At 35.8% G+C, this 25,145-nt stretch overlaps 1 protein-coding gene across 3 annotated transcripts; it reads right to left on the bottom strand.

The window, feature by feature from the left end:
- Window positions 1-3,618: 3,618 nt before the first annotated feature.
- Window positions 3,619-24,847, bottom strand: LOC115213514. Of its 3 annotated transcripts, none has more exons than XR_004999704.1 (6): window positions 24,759-24,847; window positions 19,182-19,351; window positions 17,939-18,064; window positions 16,572-16,790; window positions 14,451-14,985; window positions 3,619-3,630 (listed from the first exon to the last, which is right to left on the bottom strand). XR_004999704.1 is itself a non-coding variant. In XM_029782526.2 (5 exons), the coding sequence occupies exons 1-5, from the start codon at window positions 24,766-24,768 to the stop codon at window positions 14,830-14,832; spliced, it is 681 nt and encodes a 226-aa protein (XP_029638386.1). In that variant the 5' UTR covers window positions 24,769-24,847; the 3' UTR covers window positions 14,389-14,829. The 3 variants fall into 3 exon arrangements, 1 of the variants encoding a protein (XP_029638386.1); XR_004999705.1 differs by lacking the exon at window positions 24,759-24,847 and adding an exon at window positions 24,509-24,516 and having other exon boundaries at window positions 19,182-19,343; XM_029782526.2 differs by lacking the exon at window positions 3,619-3,630 and having other exon boundaries at window positions 14,389-14,985.
- Between the last annotated feature and the right edge of the window lie 298 nt (window positions 24,848-25,145).

The following is a 25,145-nucleotide window of genomic DNA, read 5'->3' as shown; positions in this document are numbered from 1 at the left end:
GTGGATGCTACTGTAGCTTGTAGCCCCAGGAAGACATATCCTCCAGCTGGCTTATAGCTCACTCAGAGATTTATTATTGCTTATTTACACTTTTTCGAGGTCAGTGACTTTTCGTCACTGGAAAAAGAATATATAGATATTTGCATTGGGAACCACTTCACATCGACAACACGCTGATGACGGGTCAATACCCAGAAACTCGGGACCGTGTGTATCACATCAGGTTGGAGATGGGAAGGATGACTTCTCTTTGCAAATACTGATAGGGTACAGAAAGTGTGATAATAGCCAGTTGGAGGAGATGTCTTCTTGGGGCTACAAGCTACAGTAGCATCCACCCTTAAGGGTTAGCCACATTTCAGTGGCAAATATACTTCACTATATATATATATATATATATATATATATATATATATATATATATATATATATATATATATATAATATATATATATATATATATATGTTTGTGCACACTCACACACACACATACGTAAAGTTAGAACATCCCAATGCTACACATAGATATGTCTGAACATTTATAGTGATGAGCCACATATGGAATAAAGAATTCAAATTCTCCACTTTACCTTCAAGCATTTAATGTTAGGGAAGATTCCTTGATGAAGTGTGTGTGTAGTTGGGAATATGTCCAAGTTTATACAATGTAACTTCGATCACGCCTCTTTTAATTCCATGATTTTGCGTTAGAGAACATTAGTATAACACTTACAAAACGTACTGTTTCTGCTTTTCTTTCAAACATTCAACTTTTGAGAGAATTTTTTGATGAAATGTAGTTCCACTGTTTTCGGTATTGCGGATCGTCCCATGCACATTTGTAAAAGGAAAAATTTTTAATTTTCCATCGCCGCATATTTCCAGATGCTTACTTAATGGAATCTTGCGTAATTCTTCTTGTCGGATATGTTGCCTGTGGATTCTTGCACGTTGGCAGAGGGAATCCTAATTATAATTATGCTTATAATTATAGAATTTTTGTATAAGGTAATCGATAATGGTTCTTTTACATACCGAACTACTTGGTAAAATTATTAATTATGAATTGATTAATTAATTTTACACTTTATTATTATTGATAACATAATTCACTCCCTGAGAGTAAACTGCAGTTTCTGCGGAATTACTCGTGGCACACGTGGGTGATTGAGGAAGAATGCGAGATCTCATTCGTCTGTTTGAATTCGGAAGTACTGGTTTTTGGATATATGCTATTCGATGGCGCATGGTCAAGTACGTATGTTAATTATCAGTGTTCTCAAATTCAAAATTGAAATACTATACTGAAGAAGGGAATAAGTGAGTAAATATATGATTTTGCATCTTTTTACATCTCTTTAACACAGAAACGTGTATATAGTTAAATAAAGCCTGCGCACATATATATATAGATAAATATACATACATACATACATTCATACACACACACACACACACACACACACACCACACACACACACACACACACTCACACACACACACAAATACATACATGTGCATAAATTATTATTAAAATGTATTGCTTTTTTGCCAGATTAGAGTTGTTTTATTAAATTACCAAGTTCACCCTGAAATACCTTTCGCGCCGTGTGTGTACACCTAGACACATACATATACACGATGATTGATACATCCAAACACACATACATACATACATATATACATACATATATATATACATACATACGTACATATATGCATTACATACATACAAGCATTACATACATACATACATACATACAAACATACATACATACTACATTACATTTCATATATACATACACGCATACAAACACATACATATACATACGTACATACACACATACATATACGTTCATACGTACATACATGTACATACATACATATACATACATACATGCATACATACATACATACATATATATATACACACATACATATATGTTCATACATACATACATACATACATGCATACATACATATATACATATACATACATACATACATACATACATACATACATACATACATACATATACATACATACATTTATACATACACGAAAACCTAGAAATACTTGTTTTTCTTTTTCAAGAAAGACCAAAAGCGACTGATGCGGATTCTGCAAATCCGATCTATTGGCGACACAGTGAAGGTCTGTAAGACATTCTAAAGATTTTTGATCTTAGTTGAATAGATGCACACAGCCGGCACTCTTCGGTCAAGACGCCAAATCAACCATACATTTGCAAACACAGAGAACTCAAAAAGTCTTAGGTAGAGAACTTAAATGTTCTCTGAAGGGACCCTGAAAATAATTTGCTTTAGATGTATGTATTGGTTATGTATTGCAAGAAACAGCCAGGTTCCTTTCTCTAACATTTTAAAGTGTTCAACCTACACAAGTGAATGTGTGAAAAACGAAATAGGAATTTTGAAAGAAGTTTCTGTAAAACTAGTTTTATTTTTAATCATGGAATGGCTCTAGTGTCTACCAGAATAGAATAATGATCAAAGGTGTCCACAGGGGAAAAATGCCTTAGAACACCTGATTTAAACAAACCTCGAATAAAAATCATACGCATGTACTGGGTTGGCAACTAACTTCCTGCCGTCTTTTTAAATTTTGGAATTTATTGCGTTTTTAAATTTTGGAATCTATTTTTTCCGAGAATTCTATTTTTTTAATCATTTTGGAATCTATTTTTTTTCTAGCTAATTTTAGTTAATTTTTGTTTATTTTCAGATCATTAAAATGGAATGTCAAGTGAAGAAAAACGAGCATTTTCGACACCTCCTTTTTGCTCTTAATCAAGGTTCTAAGGCCGCAAAAGCTACTCGCAACCGTTGTGCTTTGTATGGAGAGGGTGCCATAGCTGAAAGAACCGCTCGTGGTTGGTATGCCAAGTTAAAAAAAGTGGAAATTTTGACCTCCAAGATGCACCTCGTTCTGGCCGTCCAACTGGAGTCGATGAAGAGCGATTAAACCAAATTTTGCGCGAAAATTCTTGTCAAACGACAAGGGAACTGGCAGAGAAAATGGAATACTCCCACACTGCTATAGAGAAGCATCTTCACTCGATGGGAAAGGTTCAGAAGTATGGAGCATGAGTTCCGCATGCTTTAAGTGACAACAACAAAAATCAATGAGCCACAATTTCCGCTGGTTTGCTTGCACGTCAACGCTCAACTCATGGACACAAGCAAAGATTTCTTTACCGAATCGCTATTTGCAACGAAAAATGGTGCGTGTACATCAATATGAAGCAGCGCAAGGAATGGCTTAGCCCCGGTAAACAAGTTACACCGCGTGTGAAACAATTTATTCATCCGCGTAAAACGAGGTTGTGCGTATGGTGAGACTGGGAAAGGATCATCCATTAAGAATTGCTTGAACGGAACCAAACGGTCAACGCGGAACTCTATGCTCAACAGATGGAACGACCCAACACGGCTATTCAAGAGAAAAGACCTAATCGGCAGCATGGAGTTCTTCTGCTGCACGACAACGCCCGCCCTCATATCGCCAATATGACCAAAGAAGCCATTCAAACGCATGGCTGGGAAGTGCTGCCACACCCACCGTACTCTCCTGATTTGGTACCAACGGATTTCCACCTCTTTCGATCTCTTTCGAATGCTATGTGCTGTGTCGTTCAATACAGATGTAGAATTGAGAGGTTGGTTGGATCAATTTTTCGAGTCGAAATCGGATGATTTCTACCAACGAGGTATTGAAAATCTTGTTGAGTGTTGGGAAGAAGTTGTAAACAACAAGGATGAATACATTATTGATTAATTAGTTGTTATTTTTTATTAAACTTTTTAAAAAATCTAAATTTTAAAAAACGGCGGGAACTTAGTTGCCAACCCAATACATTCACAAACCCGGGACTTCCTAATCATTTTACAAAGAGACGTAACTGCTGTTAACTAATTTACGTGACCGAAAGGTTATGTATACAGTTAGGAAGAGACTTAGAGGAGTTTCAGGGAAAAGTGTTCTAAATATAAAGGGCGTCTCATGTTCCTTTGCCTGCCTTCCAAGCAACATAGATCAATCAAATAATAAATAAAGTTAGAAGGAAATAAATAAATCAATAAATAATGACAAACGTTTTCCTCAAATTGTTCGAAAACCTGATGAGTGAGAAAATTTTCTTTTGAACGGGAAAGACCAGAAAAAGAAGGAAGAAAGGAAGAAGAAAGGAAAGAATGCAGGAAGAAAGGAAAGTTAGGTGAGAAGAAAGAAAAGCAATAAATATAAGAAAAAAGCTAGAGGGCGCGGTCAGTAAGAAAGAGGAAAAAAATAAAAAGAAAAAATTGGGAGGAAGAGAAAGTTTTGTTACTAATTGCCGCTCTGGTGTAGACACACATACATACGTGCGTACGCACATACATACATACACACACACGCGCGCATGCATGCCTACATACATACATACATACATACATACATACATACATACATACATACATACATACATACATACATACATGCATACATTCACATATACATACATGCATGCATACATCATACATATATACATGCATACATACACGCACATATATACACATACATGCACACATACACACATGCTTACATACATACACATGCATATACCCCCATACATACATGCACATACATACACATATACAAACATGCATAGAAACACGCGAATGCATGCATAACACACACATACATACACACTTAGACATATACTCACACATATATACACACACGTAGACATACATACACACACATACATGCATGCATACATACTTGCGCACACATACATAGATTGATACCTACATTTATGCATATATTTTCTGTCTTACACACACACACACACACACTCTCTCTCTCCCTCTCTCTCTTACATCCACCTTCACACCCACACCCGCACATGAACTAATATTTTAATGAGGATTATATTTCCAGCTCTAAGTCATCGAGCTGGCAGAATCGTTAGCACGCTGGACGAAATGCTTCACGGTATTTCGTCTGCCGCTACGTTCTGAGTTCAAATTTCGCCGAGGTCGACTTTGCCTTTCATCCTTTCGGGGTCGATTAATTAAGTACCAGTTAAGCACTGGGGTCGATATAATCGACTTAATCCGTTTGTCTGTCCTTGTTTGTCCTCTCTGTGTTTGGCCCTTTGTGGGTAGTAAAGAAATAGGTATTTCGTATGCCGTTACGTTCTGAGTTCAAATTCCGCCGAGATCGACTTTGCCTTCCATCCTCTCAGGGTCGATTAAATAAGTACTTGTTACGAACTGGGGTCGATCTAATCGACTTAATCTCTTTGGCTGTCCTTGTTTTCCTCCTCTATGTTTAGTCCCCTGTGGGCAATGAAGAATTAAATGTATTTCCCAACGCATTGAAAAACAATATATACCGCACAAGAGCATTGGAACTCTGCAGAATGTGTGGGAAGTGGGCTGAAAGTGTGACTCACATTGTTAGTGCTGGTGAAAATTTTGCGCAGAAAGAGTACGAGCGTAGACACGACAAAGTAACCCATAACTTCCACTGTCTACTATGCCGTAAGTATGGATATGAGTTTACATACACCGAAAAAGGTAATGGATGAAAAAGGGAAGGCACCTCCCCTCCCCCCGGGACTTTGATTTCTAGACAGACAAAGTGTTAGCGCACCGAAGGCCGGATGTAGTAACCTTTAGCAGAGACAAACAAGAGTGCCTAATAATCGACGTGGCAGTGCCAGGAGATCAACATATCATCATGAAAGAAAGAGAAAATGTTGATAAATATGGAGACCTGAGAATTGAGATCGCTAAGATGTGGCAGCTACGAGAGTCGAACATAAAGGTTATCCCTAGTGTCATCGGAGCAATGGGTTCAATACCACCCAATCTGATAAAACATCTGAATCTTAGAAATACCCTAGATGTATTATAAAAGTCGGCATTATTTGGAACTGCACGCATATTGCATAAAGTACTGTCGTCTGAGGTCCTTGTTGTGACTTGACAAACAGTATAAACCCCCGGTAGACACAATATCTTCAATACACAACCTCACGATATTGTATACTGTTGGACGTCTTTGATAATAATAGTAATTTTAATACGATATCCCGATTACTACTTATGTGAAAATTTATTGACTGGAACACTCGCAGAGTCAATGTACGAACATCTGGAAAACAATGGAGTTCTGCCACATGAGCAGAAGGGTTGCAAGCGTAAGTGCAGAGATACCAAGGATCAATTCCTGGTAGACTAAACTTTACTTAGAGACTGCAAGAGGAGGAAATGTAACTTAGCCATGTCATGGATCGACTATCGTAAGGCGTCCGATATGATCCCACATTCTTGGATTATGGAGTGTATGAACCTGTTTGGGATTGCATCGAATGTTGAGTGATTGCTTGGAAAAAGTATGGCAAATTGGAGGACGGACCTGACAGTATACGGAAGAAGTTTAGGGACAGTAGAAATTAGGAGGGTGCTTGATACCACTAACACTGATTCTGAGGAAAGCAAAAGCTGGGTATGTATTCAAAAACCGCCAGCAAAATGTCAACCATTTGTTATTCATGGATGACCTCAAACTTTATGGCAAAGAAGAAACCCAAGTCAGTGCTCTCGTTGATACGGTGTATACCTTCAGTGCTGATATCAGGGCGGAGTTCGGACTGAGAAAGTGTGGTATGTTAGTCTTGAAGAGAGGCAAAATCAAATGTATGGGCGGGCTAACGATACCGTCGAGGTATGTTATGAAGCAGATAGAAGAAACGGGCTATAAGTACTTGGGGATTTTGGAAATGGATAAATTGATGGAGGAAGAAATAACAGAAAAATTTAAGGTGGAGTACTTGCGCAGACTGAGACTGATCCTTAAGTCGAAATTAAATGGACAGGATAAGATCGAAGCTATCAAAACCTCGGCGATTTCACTCCTTAGATATGGAGCAGAGGTAATCTCATGGACAGTAGACGAACTAAACAACTTAGACAGAAAGACAAGGAAGTTGCTAACTAGATATGGGTCACTCCACCCAAAAGGTGACTCAGACAGACTGTATGTACCAAGAAAAAGAGGGTGAAACGGACTTATTGGATGCGAACACAGCATTAGAGCAGAAGAAAGCAACATAGCATGGTATGTAAAAAATGCCACAGAATCGCTATTATTAGATGTAGGAAGGTCAAGCTTGTGTAGAATGAAAGATTGCAAAGATAAAGCACTATACAAGAAATTGAAAAAATAGGTGGGTAAAGAAAAGAATGCATGGTCAATTTCATAGGGATGTTGAAGATAAGCCAGATAGAGAAAAAAGATGGCTGTGAATTACCAAAAGTGATTTAAAACCGGAAATGGAGGCTCTAATCTGTGCTGCCCAAGAGCAAGCACTAAGAACAAACTCCATGAAATACAGAATTGACAACACAACAGAAAGTGATAAGTTCAGATTCTGTGGACAAAATGGTGAAACCATATGGCATACGCCACTGGCCCAGAAGGAATATAAAAGACGCCACGGCAATATAGCCAGGCTTGTCCATTGGACACTTTGCAACAAGTATGGACTTGACAGAGCAAAAAATTGGTACGACCACAAACCTGAAGGCATCGTAGAAAATAGAAATGCGAAGATCCTATGGGATTTTATGAGTCAGTGCGAGCATGAGATAGAGAATAGGAAGCCGGACATAGTCTTAATTGAGAAAGAAAACAAACTATGCTGGATCATAGATATAGCATGCCCAGCTGACAACATGGTATGCGATAAGGAAGAAAGAAAAGTCGAGAGATATGACAGTTAGCTTGGGAGATTAAGCAGTTGTTGTCGATGAAAAAGGTAGCAGTAGTACCAATAATAGTCGGAAACCTAGCAACAGTGAGCAAAGATCTCGAGAAGTACGTGGAACAAATAGGGGCTGCAATAAGGGTGGAGCACTTGCAGAAAACAGCACTGCTTGGAACCGCTCGAATACTCCGGAAGGTGCTCGAAAAATAAGAGGTTCACTGGTAGTGAACAGCTGACACTGGTAGTGAACAGCTGACACTGGTAGTGAACAGCTGACACTGGTAGTGAACAGCTGACACTGGTAGTGAACAGCTGACACTGGTAGTGAACAGCTGACACTGGTAGTGAACAGCTGACACTGGTAGTGAACAGCTCACACTGGTACATCTCCAGCGTTAGAAGCTGTGCAAAAGCAATAATAATGATAATAATTATAATAATAATGATAATAATAATAATAATAATAATAATAATAATAATAATAATAATAATAATAATAATAATAATAATGATAATGATAATAATAAAAAAAAATATTCAGACAAATACATTACAAAAACACTAGGACTTACAAACACATATAACATACAGAAAATTGCACTACTAGGCACTGCACACATCCTACGCAGAACACTTTCCATACAATAACCATCAGAGCATCACAACAAATCACAGCACATACCCAAGGCACACAGAGCTGCGCTCGGTAGTGAAATGAAAGCATGCTATAAAAATAAAACTACTGAATAATAATAATAATAATAATAATAATAATAATAATAATAATAATAATAATAATAATAATAATAATGATAATAATGATAATAATAATAATAATAATAATAATTTTATTATTATTATTATTATTATTATTATTATTATTATTATTATTATTATTATTGAGTGAGAGAGCAGTGCCATCAAAGTGACACTGGGGTAAATATACGACGGCCCAGTATACCATCATGACTACCCGTCTGATAAGGGTACACCAGGCACATGCATCACAACCATATGTGCGTGACATGGTGATCTCATATGAAGATAAACAGCACATGACCTTGCAGGTGGGGCCCAGTTACAATTTTCTTCTGGTCGAGTAGCCCATCCCACTCAAAGGTCCTTGAATAAGGGTATTTAAGGATGTTAAATGAAACACCCATGTTTCGAGGTGAATTATTTAAACCCCAAATAATCCCTCTCAACACATGGCTATGATGCTCCTCCACTACTTCTGCTCGTGATGAGAGATGCACATATCGTCAGCCACTAAGGGAAATGCTCAACTGGTTAAGGTCAAACAACTGACAAGCAAATCTGTGGTATTGAGCAAAATATTTGCTGTAGCCCATCTTTTATACCAAGACAAAACAATGTACAGGATAACACTTCCAATCAGTTAAGATCAGAATGCATCAGGGCATTTATTATTATTATTATTATTATTATTATTTCAATTTTTTGCTACAAAGGCAGCTTGGTGGCGGTAGGGATGAGTCGATTACATCGACCCTTCTTTACAATGGATTTGTCAGCATTTACAGGCACTGAGAGGGAATTTGGAAAGTGTCCCCATATGTACCTAAACACTTGTCACATCCTCTGTTAAGGACGAAATAAGATTTCTTTCAGCTAGTTCATTTCCTCATTTTTTCGTTTTCATTTCTCAATCTTGTACTTTCTTGTACTTGTTCATATTCCCCAGAATTGTTCATAAGTACTTTGACTTCTACTAACCCGTCTTATCTTAGTGATCCCTATTTTATTTTGATACTATGCTTCACTCTCCCATCTTACCATCGCAATCTCTCCTACTATCGACGTAACCGTGTTGTCTCTCTCTGTACTACGCCTTAGTGTCATTTTATTACTATCGCAGCTATTAGTGTCGATGGCACCACTACTACCCCCGTTACCACCACCACCACCACCACCACCACCACCACCACCTCAACAACAACAACAAGTACAACAGTAACTACAACTATTACTCTTACCACTACTGAACTACTACAACCAATACCCCTCAAAACTACTATAATTACTAGCGCATTTAATACCACTGTCACATATTTTGAGAGACCTACTCCTCGATTTTTAATCTTCTGGCTTACATCATAATCATTCTGACAAAAATAAAACCAACTGGACCAAAACGACTGACCTACATAGGTAACCACCTACCAAAACGACAAACTTCAATGTGGAACTGAACCAACGAATTCATAGATTAGGTGCAGTGTGTAGATTTGGTGCAGTGTGACCTCGCCAGTAAATAGATCACGTAACAAAAATTTTGTCATGTAACAAATAAACCTTACTACTCTAGGCACAAGGCCTGAAATTTGAGGGGAGTGGGGATAGTTGATTACATCGACTCTAGTACTCGACTGATACTTAATTAATCGAGCCCGAAAGGATGAATTGCAAAGTCGACTTCGGCGGAATTTGAACTGAGAACGTAGCGACAAGCGAAATATTACCAAGCCCAGAATGCTAACGATTCTACCAGCTAACTGCTTTAGATATTAATAATAATAATTATTATTATTATAGTCCTGTTGTCAAATGGGAGTGGCAAAACAAACAAGGATACGCACAGGCCTACTATGTTTGTATGTGTGTGTGTGTGTGTTACCACTACAGTGCTCATAATTTGAATGTTTCATTTTGCCTTCTAACGCCGGAATAACTTATTCGCTTTACCCGCATATTTCATTCTAAATTTCCAAAATTTCCCAAGGAAATAAGCACCAATTAGTCTTGGAATATTACCTGAAAGAGACCAACTTCATCCCGACTCAGGTGAGACATATTGTGTGTTAGAAACACATTTACGCATGAAAGTACACAACTGGTGTTATTTAACTTCAGGGTGGTAGTGATTTTAAGTTTTCCAAATGAGGCCATTTCGTATATTTTTTCACGCATATATCTCTCTCTCTCTCTCTCTCTCTATATATATATATATATATATATATAAATCAAAATCAAATCAAAATCAATATATATCTGTATATATTATATATATATTATTATATATATATATATAATATATATATATATATATAATATATATATATATAACTATATATATATATATAAATGGATGAATGAATTATCCTTTGTTTACAGTTAACATGGAAAATTCAATAGACAGGTACCAGGAATAAACAGTTACAAAGGAATAAGCGGTGTAAAATAATGTAATCTTCTCATGAGGAAAGAAAGAGAACCTAACTCAACAACAAGACATTATAACAATTTTGATGACTGCATAAATGATAAACAGAACGCTATTAAGTATTTTTTAAAAATATAGTTAGTAGATCTGATGCCAAAGACAGACCCTAGAAAGAGAAGGGGTAAAGAAATAATTAGTAGAGAACAAATAAAGAGGGATATATTGGTTGAAAAAATGTTCAAAGGCTTGGAGTAGATTTCTCTATTGAAGTATATATAATATCGGTATATATATATATTATCTATATATATATATATATTATATATATATATATATACATATATAAATTCAGTAATTAATTTGTGGCCATGCTGGAGCACCGCCTTGAAGAATTTTTAGTCGAATGGATCGATCATAATTTTCTTAAGGGTCTTACTTATTTGTCCGGCCTGCTAGCGATTCTGCCAGCTCGCCGCCTTGTATAATAAATGTATAATAAATATCATAAATATTATATAATAAATAATATTATAATTGACAGACGCAAAGACCTACACATAGATATATATATACATAAATATGGCGGGCTCCTTTCAGTTTCCGTGTACCAAATCCGTTCACAAGACTCTGGCTGGCCCGCGGATACAGTGGAAGACACTTGTTAAAGGCGCCACGCAGTGGGACTGAACCCAGAACCATGTGGTTGGGATGCAAGCCTCTTACCACACAGTCACGATAACCAATGAAGGGTCGTTCTTTGTGTTACTTGGCCTGTTTCTTTCGCTGTTTGCGTATTGAACTCATTGTATTTCATGTTGTTTACTGTCGGTGACATCCTGTACCCATATATGTGTGTGTGCGCGTGTATATATATATACATATATACATACATACACACATAGTTGAAGGAGTGGCTGTGTGGTAAGTAGCTTGCTTACTAACCATATGGTTCCGGTTTCATTCCCACTGCATGACACCTTGGGCAAGTGCCTTCTACTATAGCCTCGGGCCGACCAATCTCAGGGACAGTAGACGAACTAAACAGCTTAGACAGAAAGACAAAGAAGTTGCTAACTAGATATGGGTCACTCCACCCAAAAAGTGACACACACAGACTGTATGTACCAAGAAAAAGAGGGTGAAGAGGACTTATTGGATGCGAACACAGCATTAGAGCAAAAGAAAACAACATAGCATGATATGTAAAAAATGCCACAAAACCGCTATTATTAGGAGTTGATCCTTGGTATCTCTGCATTTACGCTTGCAATCCTTCTGCTCATGTGGCAGAACTCCATTTTTTTCCAGATGTTCGTACATTGACTCTGCGAGTATTCCAGTCAATAACTTTCACATAAGTAGTAATCAGGATATCGTATTAAAATTACTATTATTATCAAAGACGTCCAACAGTATACAATATCGTGAGGTTGTGTATTGAAGATATTGTGTCTACTGGTTGTTTATACTGTTTGTCAAGTCACCACAAGGACCTCAGACGACAGTACTTTATGCAATATGCGAGCAGTCCCAAGTAATGCCGTCGATTATAAGCCTTGTGAGTGGATTTGGTAGACGGAAACTGAAAGAAGTCCGTGGCTTATATATATATATATGTATGTGTGTATATGTTTGTGTGTCTGTGTTTGTCCCTCCAACCGATGTTGGTGTGTTTACGTCCCCGTAACCTAGTAGTTCGACAAAAGCGACCGATAGAATAAGTACTAGGCTTACAAGCAATAAGTCCTGGGGTCGATTTGCTCGTTTAAAGGAGGTGCTCCAGCATGGCCGCCGTCAAATGACTTAGAGAAGTAAAAAATTATATATATATATATATATATATATATATATATATTATATATATTATATATATATATATATATATATATATATATATATATATATATATGTATATCTGTAAATGTAATATGAGACATTATTCGGTAGCCATGATAAAACTCCGAGTTTCGGATGCCGAGGTGGAAATTCACACGCCATCTCTTCAGTTATCCGGCCATGGGAAAAATGCTATGAAAAATGACCTGATATCGGGTACCGAATAACTGGCTACCGAATAATTGTCTCATATTACATTTACCGATAAATTCCTCTATTTACATAATATTGAGGTCTCTTTCTTTTGGTCTTACCATTTTTATCAATATATATATATATATATATATATATATAATCTTGCATATGATATCGTTATTTATAATATTTAAACTGTTAAACAGTCCTCATATGACAGATGATTATTACAAGCAGTATAAGCACCTATTGATATTATATTATATTATATTATAATATATATATATATATATATATATATATATATATATATAGCTGTAACAAATATGGAATAATTATTTAATTAGTTAAAATTATTCAAATATTAGAAATACCCGGAAAAGCATCGCTGTTGAAATATTTTTTTTTGCTCAGTTTTTAAACGATATATATTTGTTTTTGTCAGAAAGTTGGTGGTTACCCCAATCACTACTTTAGGCCGTGACGATCTTGCCTGATTCGAGTCAAGCTCATCTGGCTGCACAATGAAATAGTGCTTTCATTTCATTGACGTTTAATGCACGAAGATTTACGGAAATTGACGAAAGAATGCCTAAGAAGCACGTTACAAGACAAAACTAAGGAAACACTTGAATATTAACAAAACAAATTTTAACAAAACAAATATGAACAAAACAATTATTAACAAACAATATTAACGAAGCAAATATATCTTTCTGATAATTTTTTTTTTATCAGTGTAGAGGTTTATTAGTTATTATTAACATATTTTTACAATAAGAAAAAAGGACAAAACGTTAAATGTTTAAAAAGTTAAAATTATCAAGAAAAAATAAATGGTAACTACCTCATCAAGAAAACAAAGAAAAAGAAAAAAATAGGGGGAAGGGAATCAAGCAGCAGAAAATGGTGGGGAGGTTGTAAGGGGTTGTTAACTTCTGAACAAATGGCGTGTATAGCCACAAGGATCTGCTTTTCTCGTATGTGAAGAGAGTTATTCCGGTCGGGCCGCTTACCATCACCGTGGACAAGGCCTTCTGGCTCCAGTTATCATGGGAAGCCGTAACAAGTTTGTAATAAATATATAACAAACATTGTACAATGCATGTATAATAAATATTATATAATAAATATTATATAATAAATATTATATAATAAATAAATAATCCTTTCAACAATAGGCACAAAGCCTGAAATTTGTGGGGGAGGGGATGAGTCGATTACATCAACCCCAGTGTTTTACTGGTACACAATTTATCGATTCCGAAAGGATGAAAAGCAAAATCGACATCGCCTTATATAATAAATATATAATAAATATATGATAAATACATAATAAATATCATAATAAATACATAATAAATATTATAAATATTATATAATAAATAAATATTAATATTATTATAAATAAATTATATTATAATTAATAATAATTTATAATACTTATATACCATCACTTTTTTATCTTTCGTCTATTACTTGTTTCAGTCATTAGATCAGGGGTCGGCGAACTTTTTTTTAATCAGTTACCCTCCAAAATATATGTATTTTATGCTAATCTTACTCCCTTGATTTGAAAGGAAGAAAATCAAAAGAATTTTTGAATCTATTTATATGGAGAATACAATTATAAATATAAAATATTTAAAACAAACGCGATAAAATAAATTAATATCCTCATTATGAAACAAAAAGATTTTTCTAGAGACTTTTTCACTTCAGGTTTTGGAGAAAGGGACTTCTTGATTGAAAGATACTTCTTACACAACCAAGCTTGCACCTATAGTCACACCAGATATTCATTTCATTTCTTTAAAATTCTAATGACAACAATAACTAATTGTATATCTGTAGAATTCTTTGGGTAACGGTTACATGTTCCTGAAGCGTCCGTAGAGTAATTAAAATGGATTTTCGTCGAAGAGAAGCTGAAGCGTCTTTTCGTAAGAGAAGCCTCTCATCTACTTCTGTTTCATGAGAATCCAAAGGCATCTGAAATGTATGAAAAAAATATAAATTATTATAAGAGGAACGAAGTAAAAGGAAAGTAAAAGCGATGGACATTGAGGGATTCGAGTCCTGCGACTCAGGGGCTGATTGTCCGGTTTCCCGGTTTCCATGGTCTATCAGTGACCGAGATACCAACATTTGCCCTTGAACGAGACAACAGTCCTCCGTCTGAGAGTAATTCATTCACTGTTGAGTGGACTGGAGTAAAGTGAAATGAAGTTTTTTGCAGCACACCGTTTAGGAATCGAAACCACGATGTTGCGATCATAAGCATACACATCTTAACGACTAGGACACGCACCTTCTAAGAAGAAAACACTAACTAGTCAAAATCAACATTGCACATATGAACAAACAGCAATTGTAGAGATAGCATTTATTCCACAACTACCAACGAATAAGCTAAATATAAAATGCATATACATATATATAACATTATAATTAAGGGTATCTAAAAGATACCACCATGCTAGAGATAGCATGATAGACTCTAGTAACCAATAATTTTTTGCTAGTTTATTTGTCTCTTTGTCTTTCTCCTGGTGCTGTATGGATAATTGATGTGGTTTTAGAGTCACGTTTTGACTGCTATCTCTAACATGGCGGTATCTTTTAGATACCATTAATTATACTACTACTAATAATTATTGCCTATGCGGTTTTTATTCCCATACTGGCTACTTGATATGATCGGTAATTTAAATAACGATTTTATCCATATATATATATAGGTGTGTGTGTGTGTGTGTGTGTGCGTGTGTGTGTGTGTGTGTGTGTGTGCGCGTGTATATGTGTGATGTGTATGTGTGCGTGCGTGCGTGTGTGTGTGTGTGTGTGTGTATGTGTGTGTGTGTGTGTGAATCGTGAGTTCTATTGTGACATTTGGAAGCGTTTGAGGGAGGACATTCGGCGAGAGAGACTGTATCTGTGGAGCGTGAAAAATTGGATTCTTCACGACCACAATGCTCCCTGTCACCAAGCTCTCCTCGCTCGTGAGTTCCTCGCCAAAAACAAAATGGTATCACTTCCGGACCCACGCTATTCACCAGATTTAGCACTTGCTGACTTCCAACTCTTCCCCAAGATGAAAATGCAACTCAAAGGTCGCCGTTTTAACACCGTTGTCGAGATCCAGAGCGTATCGCAGAAGGTCCTTGACTCGCTTGTAGAAAACGACTCCCAGCTGGACATCATGTGGCAGGAATGTCTGGACCGGGTATTGCTGAGCAAGGTGACTATTTTCATGGAGACGATGTTAAAACTTAGGTAAATAATTTATTTTTTTTATTAAACATGGCGAGTCCGGGAATCTTTTGACACCACTTCGTATATATAGACACGCACTCTAATCCGAGCTTCATTATAATTTTCGTCTCCCGAATTTCACCTAGAAGATATTGCTTCATCCGAAGCTATGAGTGAGTACAATCTCCCAATGTGCTGAGCAAGAGAATCGAACCTGTATCATCGTGCCTGAGAAGCGAGGTTCATAACCACTCATATCAATCCACTTACGACTATATTCAATAGAGAAGACACCAAGAAATGATTGCAATATCGATACTTACCAGCAGATTCAGGTCAGTTAGATAGGATTCAACAAATCTCAAATAGCAATAACGCATAGCCTTTGAATCAGCAGTAAGCCTAGAACAGGCAGCCGGATAATGACACGGCACTGCTATGACTTTGGCAGGAGCACATATACGGTCACGTTCTATCTCAAGTTGGTTCTTAATCAGGACAGCATATTTCCTGAGTGTGGTAGAGATGTTGACTAGGGCCATCTGTAATGAAAGATTTCAGAGAAATCATATATTTCATATTTATTGACAATTCAATGAAATATATCAACAGATTTAGAAACGAATAAGGAATTAATGGATCTTCTTCAAATCTACCCGCCATCGGAAATTGTCTTCATTTTCTACCGAACGTAAAATATGAAAAAAATGTTGCCTGCCTTTAAAATTTGGGATTTTGCCCCAAAGCCTCTATTGCAGACATATCAGAAGTCACGATTGTCTGTTTTTATGAGAACAACATTAACATTATCATAATCACAACACTAACTACATGTCGTCTGTTTACTGTTTCCAGCCAAGTTCTTTGAACCAGTGCAACAAACCGTTTATTTTTGTTTTGTTTTTTAAATACAAAGTTTTAATTTTACAAAAACGAGACTTTCAAGATTGAATTTCGTAAATTTGTGCGAGAATATAAAGATGGAGGAATATGTAGTAATGTTTCTTCAAGAGATGGAAGTTGTACCTAAGTAGGAAATGTGTCATACGTGCCATATTAGGAATAATGTTAGTGTTAGATTTAGTTATTTCTTTTCATACTTTTCTTTTCCTTTACACTTGTTTCAGTCGTTTGACGGCGGCCATGCTGGAGCACCGTCTATAGTCGAAGAAATCGACTTACTCTTTGTAAGCCTAGTACTTATTCTATCGGTCTCTTTTGCCGAACCGTTAATTTACAGGGACGTAAACACATCAACATCGGTTGTTCAGCGATGGTGGGGACAAACACAGATACACCACAAATACTACATACAATATATTATATATATATATATATGCATATACATACATATATTATGTATATATATATTAATAATATATATATATGTTATATATATATATATATATATATATATATATGCATATTCATACATACATATATATATATCATATATATATATATATATATATATATATATATATATAATATATATATATATAATATATATAATAATGTATGTATGCATATGCAGATATATATATATATAATATATATATATAATAGATTAATTTTCTATCATCAACATGTAAAACTATATATTGGTATAGAAAATTAAAAGAGAAACAAAAATGCCAGCGAGAAAGATTTTAGGAAGATCCGAATTAAATGTTAAGGAGTTTTTACTTACATTTAACAATTTTGTTTGGTTCTTGATAATGTTGTCTTGAAGCGACAACCGTGGTAATGGAACGATCAGTTGTTTACGGAAATAGTCAGCAAATTGATAGCATCTACTTATGTTTTTCCATGGACACTGTAGAAGAATATATTACAATACTATCTTAAATATATAAAGGGAAAAATGTCTAGTATGTACGTAAATAAACCGAGATTTCTGTATGATTGTAGCAAGTCGTTTTGTAGCGAGGATAGTAGTTTATATAAAAATTCGACAATGTAATCAAAGATTACATTCCCATACTAAAATAATCAAATAAGATTTCATTAATTTAAAATAAATCTAATGATTAAAATATTACGAAATGATTAGTTGTATGTAAATACCAATTTTGATATAATCAATTTATTCATTTTGAATTTTATTAAAACGTAGGCACTATGATTTGTGTTAAGAGTAATGTGCCTCTAAGAAGCGAGTGATTTCATATTTTCAGAATTTAAAGAACAAAACGTATTTGATAATCAATGAAAATAAACAAAACCTTTGTTGTACAACAATGCCCACTTTTCTTATGAGGCTGCTTTAATGTGTATTAGGATCTTTTCAGTTGGGCTACCACTTTTCAGTTGGGCTACCACTTTTCAGTTGGGCTACCACTTTTCAGTTTCTTTTTTTCTTAGTTATCACCATGGTTTTGTCTTGTGCGCTCCGTGCAGTTGTTATTGATCCATTTGTCAAACTGTAAAATGTGACAATTTTTTTTGACGTACGGCGCTTATTCTATTCTAATCTATGCACAAGGCCCGAAATTTTGGGGGAGGGGACCAGTCGATTAGATCGTCCCCAGTATGCAACTGGTACTTAATTTATCAACCCCGAAAGGATGAAAAGCGAAGTCGACCTCGGCGGAATTTGAACTCAGAAATCAGAACAAGGCAGACGAAATACCTATTTCTTTACTACATACAAGGGGCTAAACACAGAAGGGACAAACAAGGACAGACAAACGGATTAAGTCGATTATATCGACCCCAGTGCGTAACTGGCACTTATTTAATCGACCCCTGAAAGGATGAAAGGCAAAGTCGACCTCGGCCGAATTTGAACTCAGAACGTAGCGGCAGACGAAATACCGCAAAGCATTTCGCCCGGCGTACTAACGTTTCTGCCAGCTCGCCGCCTTACATACCACGCGTATTAAGATGGAATAAGAATTTACTAAATCTTAGAGAACTAAGCGAAAACTTACGTAAGTGTTGAAGGTATTGTTTACAGCAATCGATACTATTTTGGCGGTGTTCAATGCCAACTCGGGATCAGTTATTGTTGATTTTATAGGTGGCTCTGAGGGTTGCATTAGTACTCCATAAACCAATGTAATCCACGCAAATAAATATAGTGCAGAAGAAAACTGTAAAGCTAAATGAAAAAATAGCATAAATTAGAAGATGTCGAAGGAAACAAGGAAATATAAATACTTTATTAATCATTCATAAGAGAAATAGTTAAGTTGCGACAGTCAATTATATTAAAGTAGCAACGGTAAATTTATGTGGTGTAAACTGTAAGTTACACTGAGAGAATGTGATGGTAAAAGTGTAAATGTGTGCATATGTGTATGTGCATGAGGGAGAGAGAAAGAAAGAAAGAGTAGGAGAGAGGGAAAGAGGAGTGAGTGGAAGAGAGAGATAGAGTGAGAGAGAGATTCAAGCAAATGCCACCAGCCCATACTCACATCCACTCATTCACACACATAAGAATGCTATCAGCACACACTAACACACACACACACACACACACACACACAGATATTGTTATACTTGGGATGGTAAACATTTTGCTAATTAGTGTACGTGTGTTTAATTGACAAAAATCCTCAAAGTATAACAATAAATATAAATTAATACATACATACATACATACATACATACATACATACATACATACATACATGTGTGTGTGTGTGTGTAAAAGTTGGGTATTTCCAGAAAAGCATTCCACCCAAATACTGGGCTATCAATGCTGTTTTCAGGACAGTCACATAGTAATGTGGGTTTGGCGAAGAATAAATTATAATCTAAATAATATGACAACAAAAAAAATTCTTTAACACATCTTTAATGATTCGTTACATTTGCTTCTGTACCAACTCTACTTGCAACGCCAGTTTACGCAAACATTCGAAGTGGTGATTTATGTAATATTTGCGGTTTTAGACAATAGAGTGGCATTTCATCAGAGTTGCATGAAAGATGTGATATCACACTGTGCATCTTACAGACATTGTTTTTGGAATCCCAGTAGCTGAGATTATTAAAAAATTTTTTTTATTTTATCTAGTTTCAGCTCACGAGCTTTGGCCATGCTGGGGCACCGCCATTGCTGCGTTTGCGAATATAAATTCAAAATTAAGGAACGGAGCAGAGAAAAACCAGGCTGCATATGTTTCATAGCTAGCAGAACCTCAGAAGTAGTAACTGTCCAAACGAGGGAGAATCCGCCAGCTATTCGTAGGGCCTTTTAAAAAAAAATTATTGTTTAAGGTATCTTTGGCCTGACGAGTAGCTATCGGATTATCCCTCGTTTGCGTAATTACCACTTCCGATGGTCTGCTAGCTATGAACATATGTAGCCTGGATATTATCTACACCGTTCCTTAATTTTGGGGATTATATATATATATATATATATATATATATATATATAATATTATATTTATATATATATAAATATATATATACATATATATATACACACATATATATATATATACATATATATATATATACATATATATATATATACATACTAATACATACTAATACATACTAATACATACTAGTACATACTAATACTTACACCACCCTATACATACACACGTCCAGACCCCGCATACACACTTATACTCTCTCACACACACCACACACACCACCCTATACATACCAATACGTACTAATACATACTAATACATACTAATACATACACCAACCCCATACATACGCACGTCCAGACCAATCTTACGCACTAATACTCTCTCATACACACACACAACACACACCCACCCGTATACATACTAATACATACACCAACCCTATACATACACACATCCAGACCCCTCCCACGCACTTTTAGCTGGTCACTCAACCCTTTTATCAACCCTATTATCTCCCCTTATTTCGCTCTCGCGTCTCATGTTTGATCTTTGACCTCTGGCCGAAATCAGATCGCCATGTTGATTCGTTAGCTACTGCAAGCATTTTTTTCTCTCCTTCTTTCTGTGTTTTTCTCTCTCTCTGTGTATCTTTCTGTTGAAGAGCGTAGGCTCGAACGTTAAAGACTTGTTTTATTTATATTCCTGAGCGCCATACTAATACAATTGTTCGTTTGTCTTCCACCTGCCTTCGTCTTTTGTTTATTTTCATAAAGCTTCCCGTTATATATATATACATATATATATACATATACATACATATATATATACATACATACATACATACATACATACATACATACATACATACATACATACATACATACATACATACATACATACATACATATGCTTTCGGTGCGAATGTTTTTTTATTACGGCGCCGTAATTTATAATTTGTAAATAATAATAATGCATCTTTTTAATATATATAAGCTTAAAGCTTATGGCGATCACCGTGCAATGACTAAGGAAAATAGTCTAATAAAAGGGCATATAAGCGCTCCACAGAAAAAAGAAGGCTTTGCTATCCGTGTGAAGAAAGCCTTCTTTTTTCCTGTCGAGGGCTTATATGCTCTTTATTAGACTATTTCCCTTTGTCATTGCACGGTGATCGCATAAGCTTTTTATATATATATAAGAACCCCCCCACCCACATATACATATATATATATATATATATACATATATAAAAGGAAAAGTCGATCCCTGCGGGATTTGATCTCAGAACGTGAAGACGAACGAAACATTGCTAAGCACTGCGGTCGGTGTGCTAACAATTTTGCGAGCTCGCCTTCTTTATTGGAACAATTAATATCAACAAATATAAAAAACATAAGTATGTAGGCGGAAGAATATATCCTCAAAGAAAACACGACTAAAAAAAAAACAAAAAAAAAAAGATAAAAAGGGCGCGAATACCTGAATAATTTCATTCGAAACATCATATCCTTATTCTTTTAAGAAAAAAAAAATTTTAAATGCTGATTATTTTGGGTATAACGCCATTATCAATTGAATGCTAATCAGCGGATGACCATCTTGTCAATGGGCGATGTCTTGGCTCTTTCTATATTATGTCAAGTGATGTATTTACCCACAATGCTACTACAATCGTTTCCTCAATTAATAGGAATATGGGTCATGCAGCATGCATGAGAATCCTTAAAATTTTTACTTTACCTCAGAGTAATTCTTACGTTTTACTCCTTTTCTCTTAACTGGCCGAAACTTCGATGTCACTGTCATCAATATTTTTTATAAAGAATAATAAATTTGTACCCCACAAAAGTATAGAGTAAGCCATCAGATTAATGCAAAATTGTTTTTATTATGGGCATTAATAAATGTGTGCGTGTTATGAACATTATGAACATTAGGCGCAGGAATGGATGTGTGGTAAGTAGCTTGCTAACCAACCACATGGTTCCGGGTTCAGTCCCACTGCGTGGCATCTTGGGCAAGTGTCTTCTGCTATAGCCCCGGGCCGACCAATGCCTTGTGAGTGGATTTGGTTGACGGAAACTGAAAGAAGCCTGTCGTATATATGTATATATATATCAGTAATAATATAGGGTGAAATTAATTAATTTGGAGAAATCATTAATTTCACCAAGTAGATTTCGGCATGTAAAAGCCCCGTTCGAGGAAAGTTTAAGTAATACTAAGTAATTAAGGGTTTAGCAACGATTTGCTTCACCACACACCGAATTTAGAAATAGCAGTCAAAGAGTTATAGCTATTCTTTCTAGTAGAAAGAATAGCTATAACTCTTTGACTGCTATTTCTAAATTCGGTGTGTGGTGAGGCAAATCGTTGCTAAACCCTTAATTACTTAGTATTACTTATGTATATATATATATATGTCCCTCTAGCATTGCTTGACAACCGATGCTGGTGTGTTTACGTCCCCGTCACTTAGCGGTTCGGCAAAATAGACCGATAGAATAAGTACTGGGCTTACAAAGAATAAGTCCCGGGGTCGATTTGCTCGACTAAAGGCGGTGCTCCAGCATGGCCGCAGTCAAATGACTGAAACAAGTAAAAGAGTAAAAGAGAGTATTAATGTGTGCGTATGTTTGTCTTTGTGTGCGTGTGTGTATACATAAACATACACAATTTTATATGCATATGTACGTATACACACACACACATGTTTCTTTAAACAAGCGATCACGTTTAAATCTCATCATTTTTTTACTTTGTAAGTTTTCATATTTTATCAGCTTTGGCAATTGGTTTGTATCGGTAGGGTTCCTTAATCTATTCCCAACGTTTCTAAATTCTCATAGTCTTATCATCAAGAATTTCCTTGCTTATATTGTTTATTCTATATGGTTTATATTGTTTGTTATATAGTGAACGAATTCGTGTGGTTTTTCCCACACTTAAATAATATAAAGATAAGCAACAAAAATTTTGACATATAAAGCTCCACAGATTCAAGAAACAGAGGAAGGGAGAGGACTCGTGTATGTTTTTTTTTTGTTGAACATTAAAATTCTCTCGTTATTTGCTGTTTTTATTCGGTCTAAGTAATTGGAAATGTTTGAGTATAAAACCACAGTAGTCAATGGAGCACTCTGTCGATTACGACGACGAGGGTCCCAGCTGATACGATCAACAGAACAGCTTGCTCTGGAAATTTACGTGCAAGTGGCTGAGCACTCCACAGACCCTTAACGTAGTTCTCAGGGAGATTCAGCATGACACAGTGTGTGACAAGGCTGGCCCTTTGAAATACAGGTACTACTCAATTTTTCCAGCTGAGTGGTCTGGAGCAACATGAAATAAATTGTCTTTCTCAAGAACACAACGTGTCACCGGGAATTGAAATCACGACCTTACGCTCGCCAGCCGAATGCCCTAACCACTAAGCCACGCGCCTTCACTAGTAGCTAGTATAGAATACTGTTTAAGGTGGCGAGCTGGCGGAATCGTTAACCGCATCAGGAAAAGTGCTTAGCTTACCACACCGGGAAAAGTAATGATGCTATAAGTTCAAATACCGTTGTATCGACTTTGTATTTTAGCAGTGGGAGTCGATAAAATAAGTACCAGTTGAACACTGGGGGTCAATGTAATCGACTAATCCGCCTCCCCCGAAATTTCTGGCTTTTCCACCTTCAACTGAAGGCTGTAGGTGGAAAAGTGGCAGTGTGACTTTGTCACACTTTCCTAAGTTTTATTATTATGTTTTTAAAATCAGCAATCCCAAATGATGGGATCCGGCAGCAATGCAATTTTATGCGAGAAATTACATGATAGATAAAAGTAGTAGAAGATAAAAAAGAAACGAGCAATAAAGCAAAAAAAAAACAAACAAACCCAAAACAAAAAAAAAAAAGCAACAACAAAACACTAACAAAAAAACTGCAAAAACGTAAAACAAAACGAAATAAAATTATTTTGATGTTGAAAAGTTTGGCGATCTTTGGTGTTAGGGACATATATATCTGTGGTGACTAATGATGAAACCTGAACAATCCGGAAAGCGTAAGAAGAAAAAATATGTAATTGCATAAAAGTTACTTCTTACAGTTATCGGGGATCATTTACCTTTTGATTACAAATAATAAATATCGTAATGAAACTAATATAAGATCTACAACTTACGTATTTTCATATTTGGTAGATTTGTTATTAGTTATGCAATAAAATATAATCTCAAGCTCACAAGAATTTTCCCATCAACTCTCTGTCAGGACTGGAAACTTCTGGAAACACATGTGACAGCTTTCTTATATAGGGACAGAGAGAGAGAGAGAGAGAAGAGAGAGAGAGAGAGAGAGAGAGAGAGATTTGTTCTATAAATAGAATCGAAATATTACTTTCTGTTTCCGAATTTCTCAGTGATTTGTTTTTTTTTGGTTTTTTTTTGTTTTTTTTTTCAACACAGAAAGTAAAAAAATTATTGGAAGAGGGAAAAGAGTAAAGAAAGAAAATGCGAAAGAAAGGCTGACAGAAGATGTGTGTGTGTGTGAGAGAGAGAGAGAGGGGGGG

Source organism: Octopus sinensis, linkage group LG6 (assembly GCF_006345805.1).
Source record: "Octopus sinensis linkage group LG6, ASM634580v1, whole genome shotgun sequence".
Lineage (NCBI taxonomy): Eukaryota > Metazoa > Mollusca > Cephalopoda > Octopoda > Octopodidae > Octopus > Octopus sinensis.
Note: the sequence above shows the minus strand (reverse complement) of the source record. Positions and strands in the feature narration are given on the sequence as shown.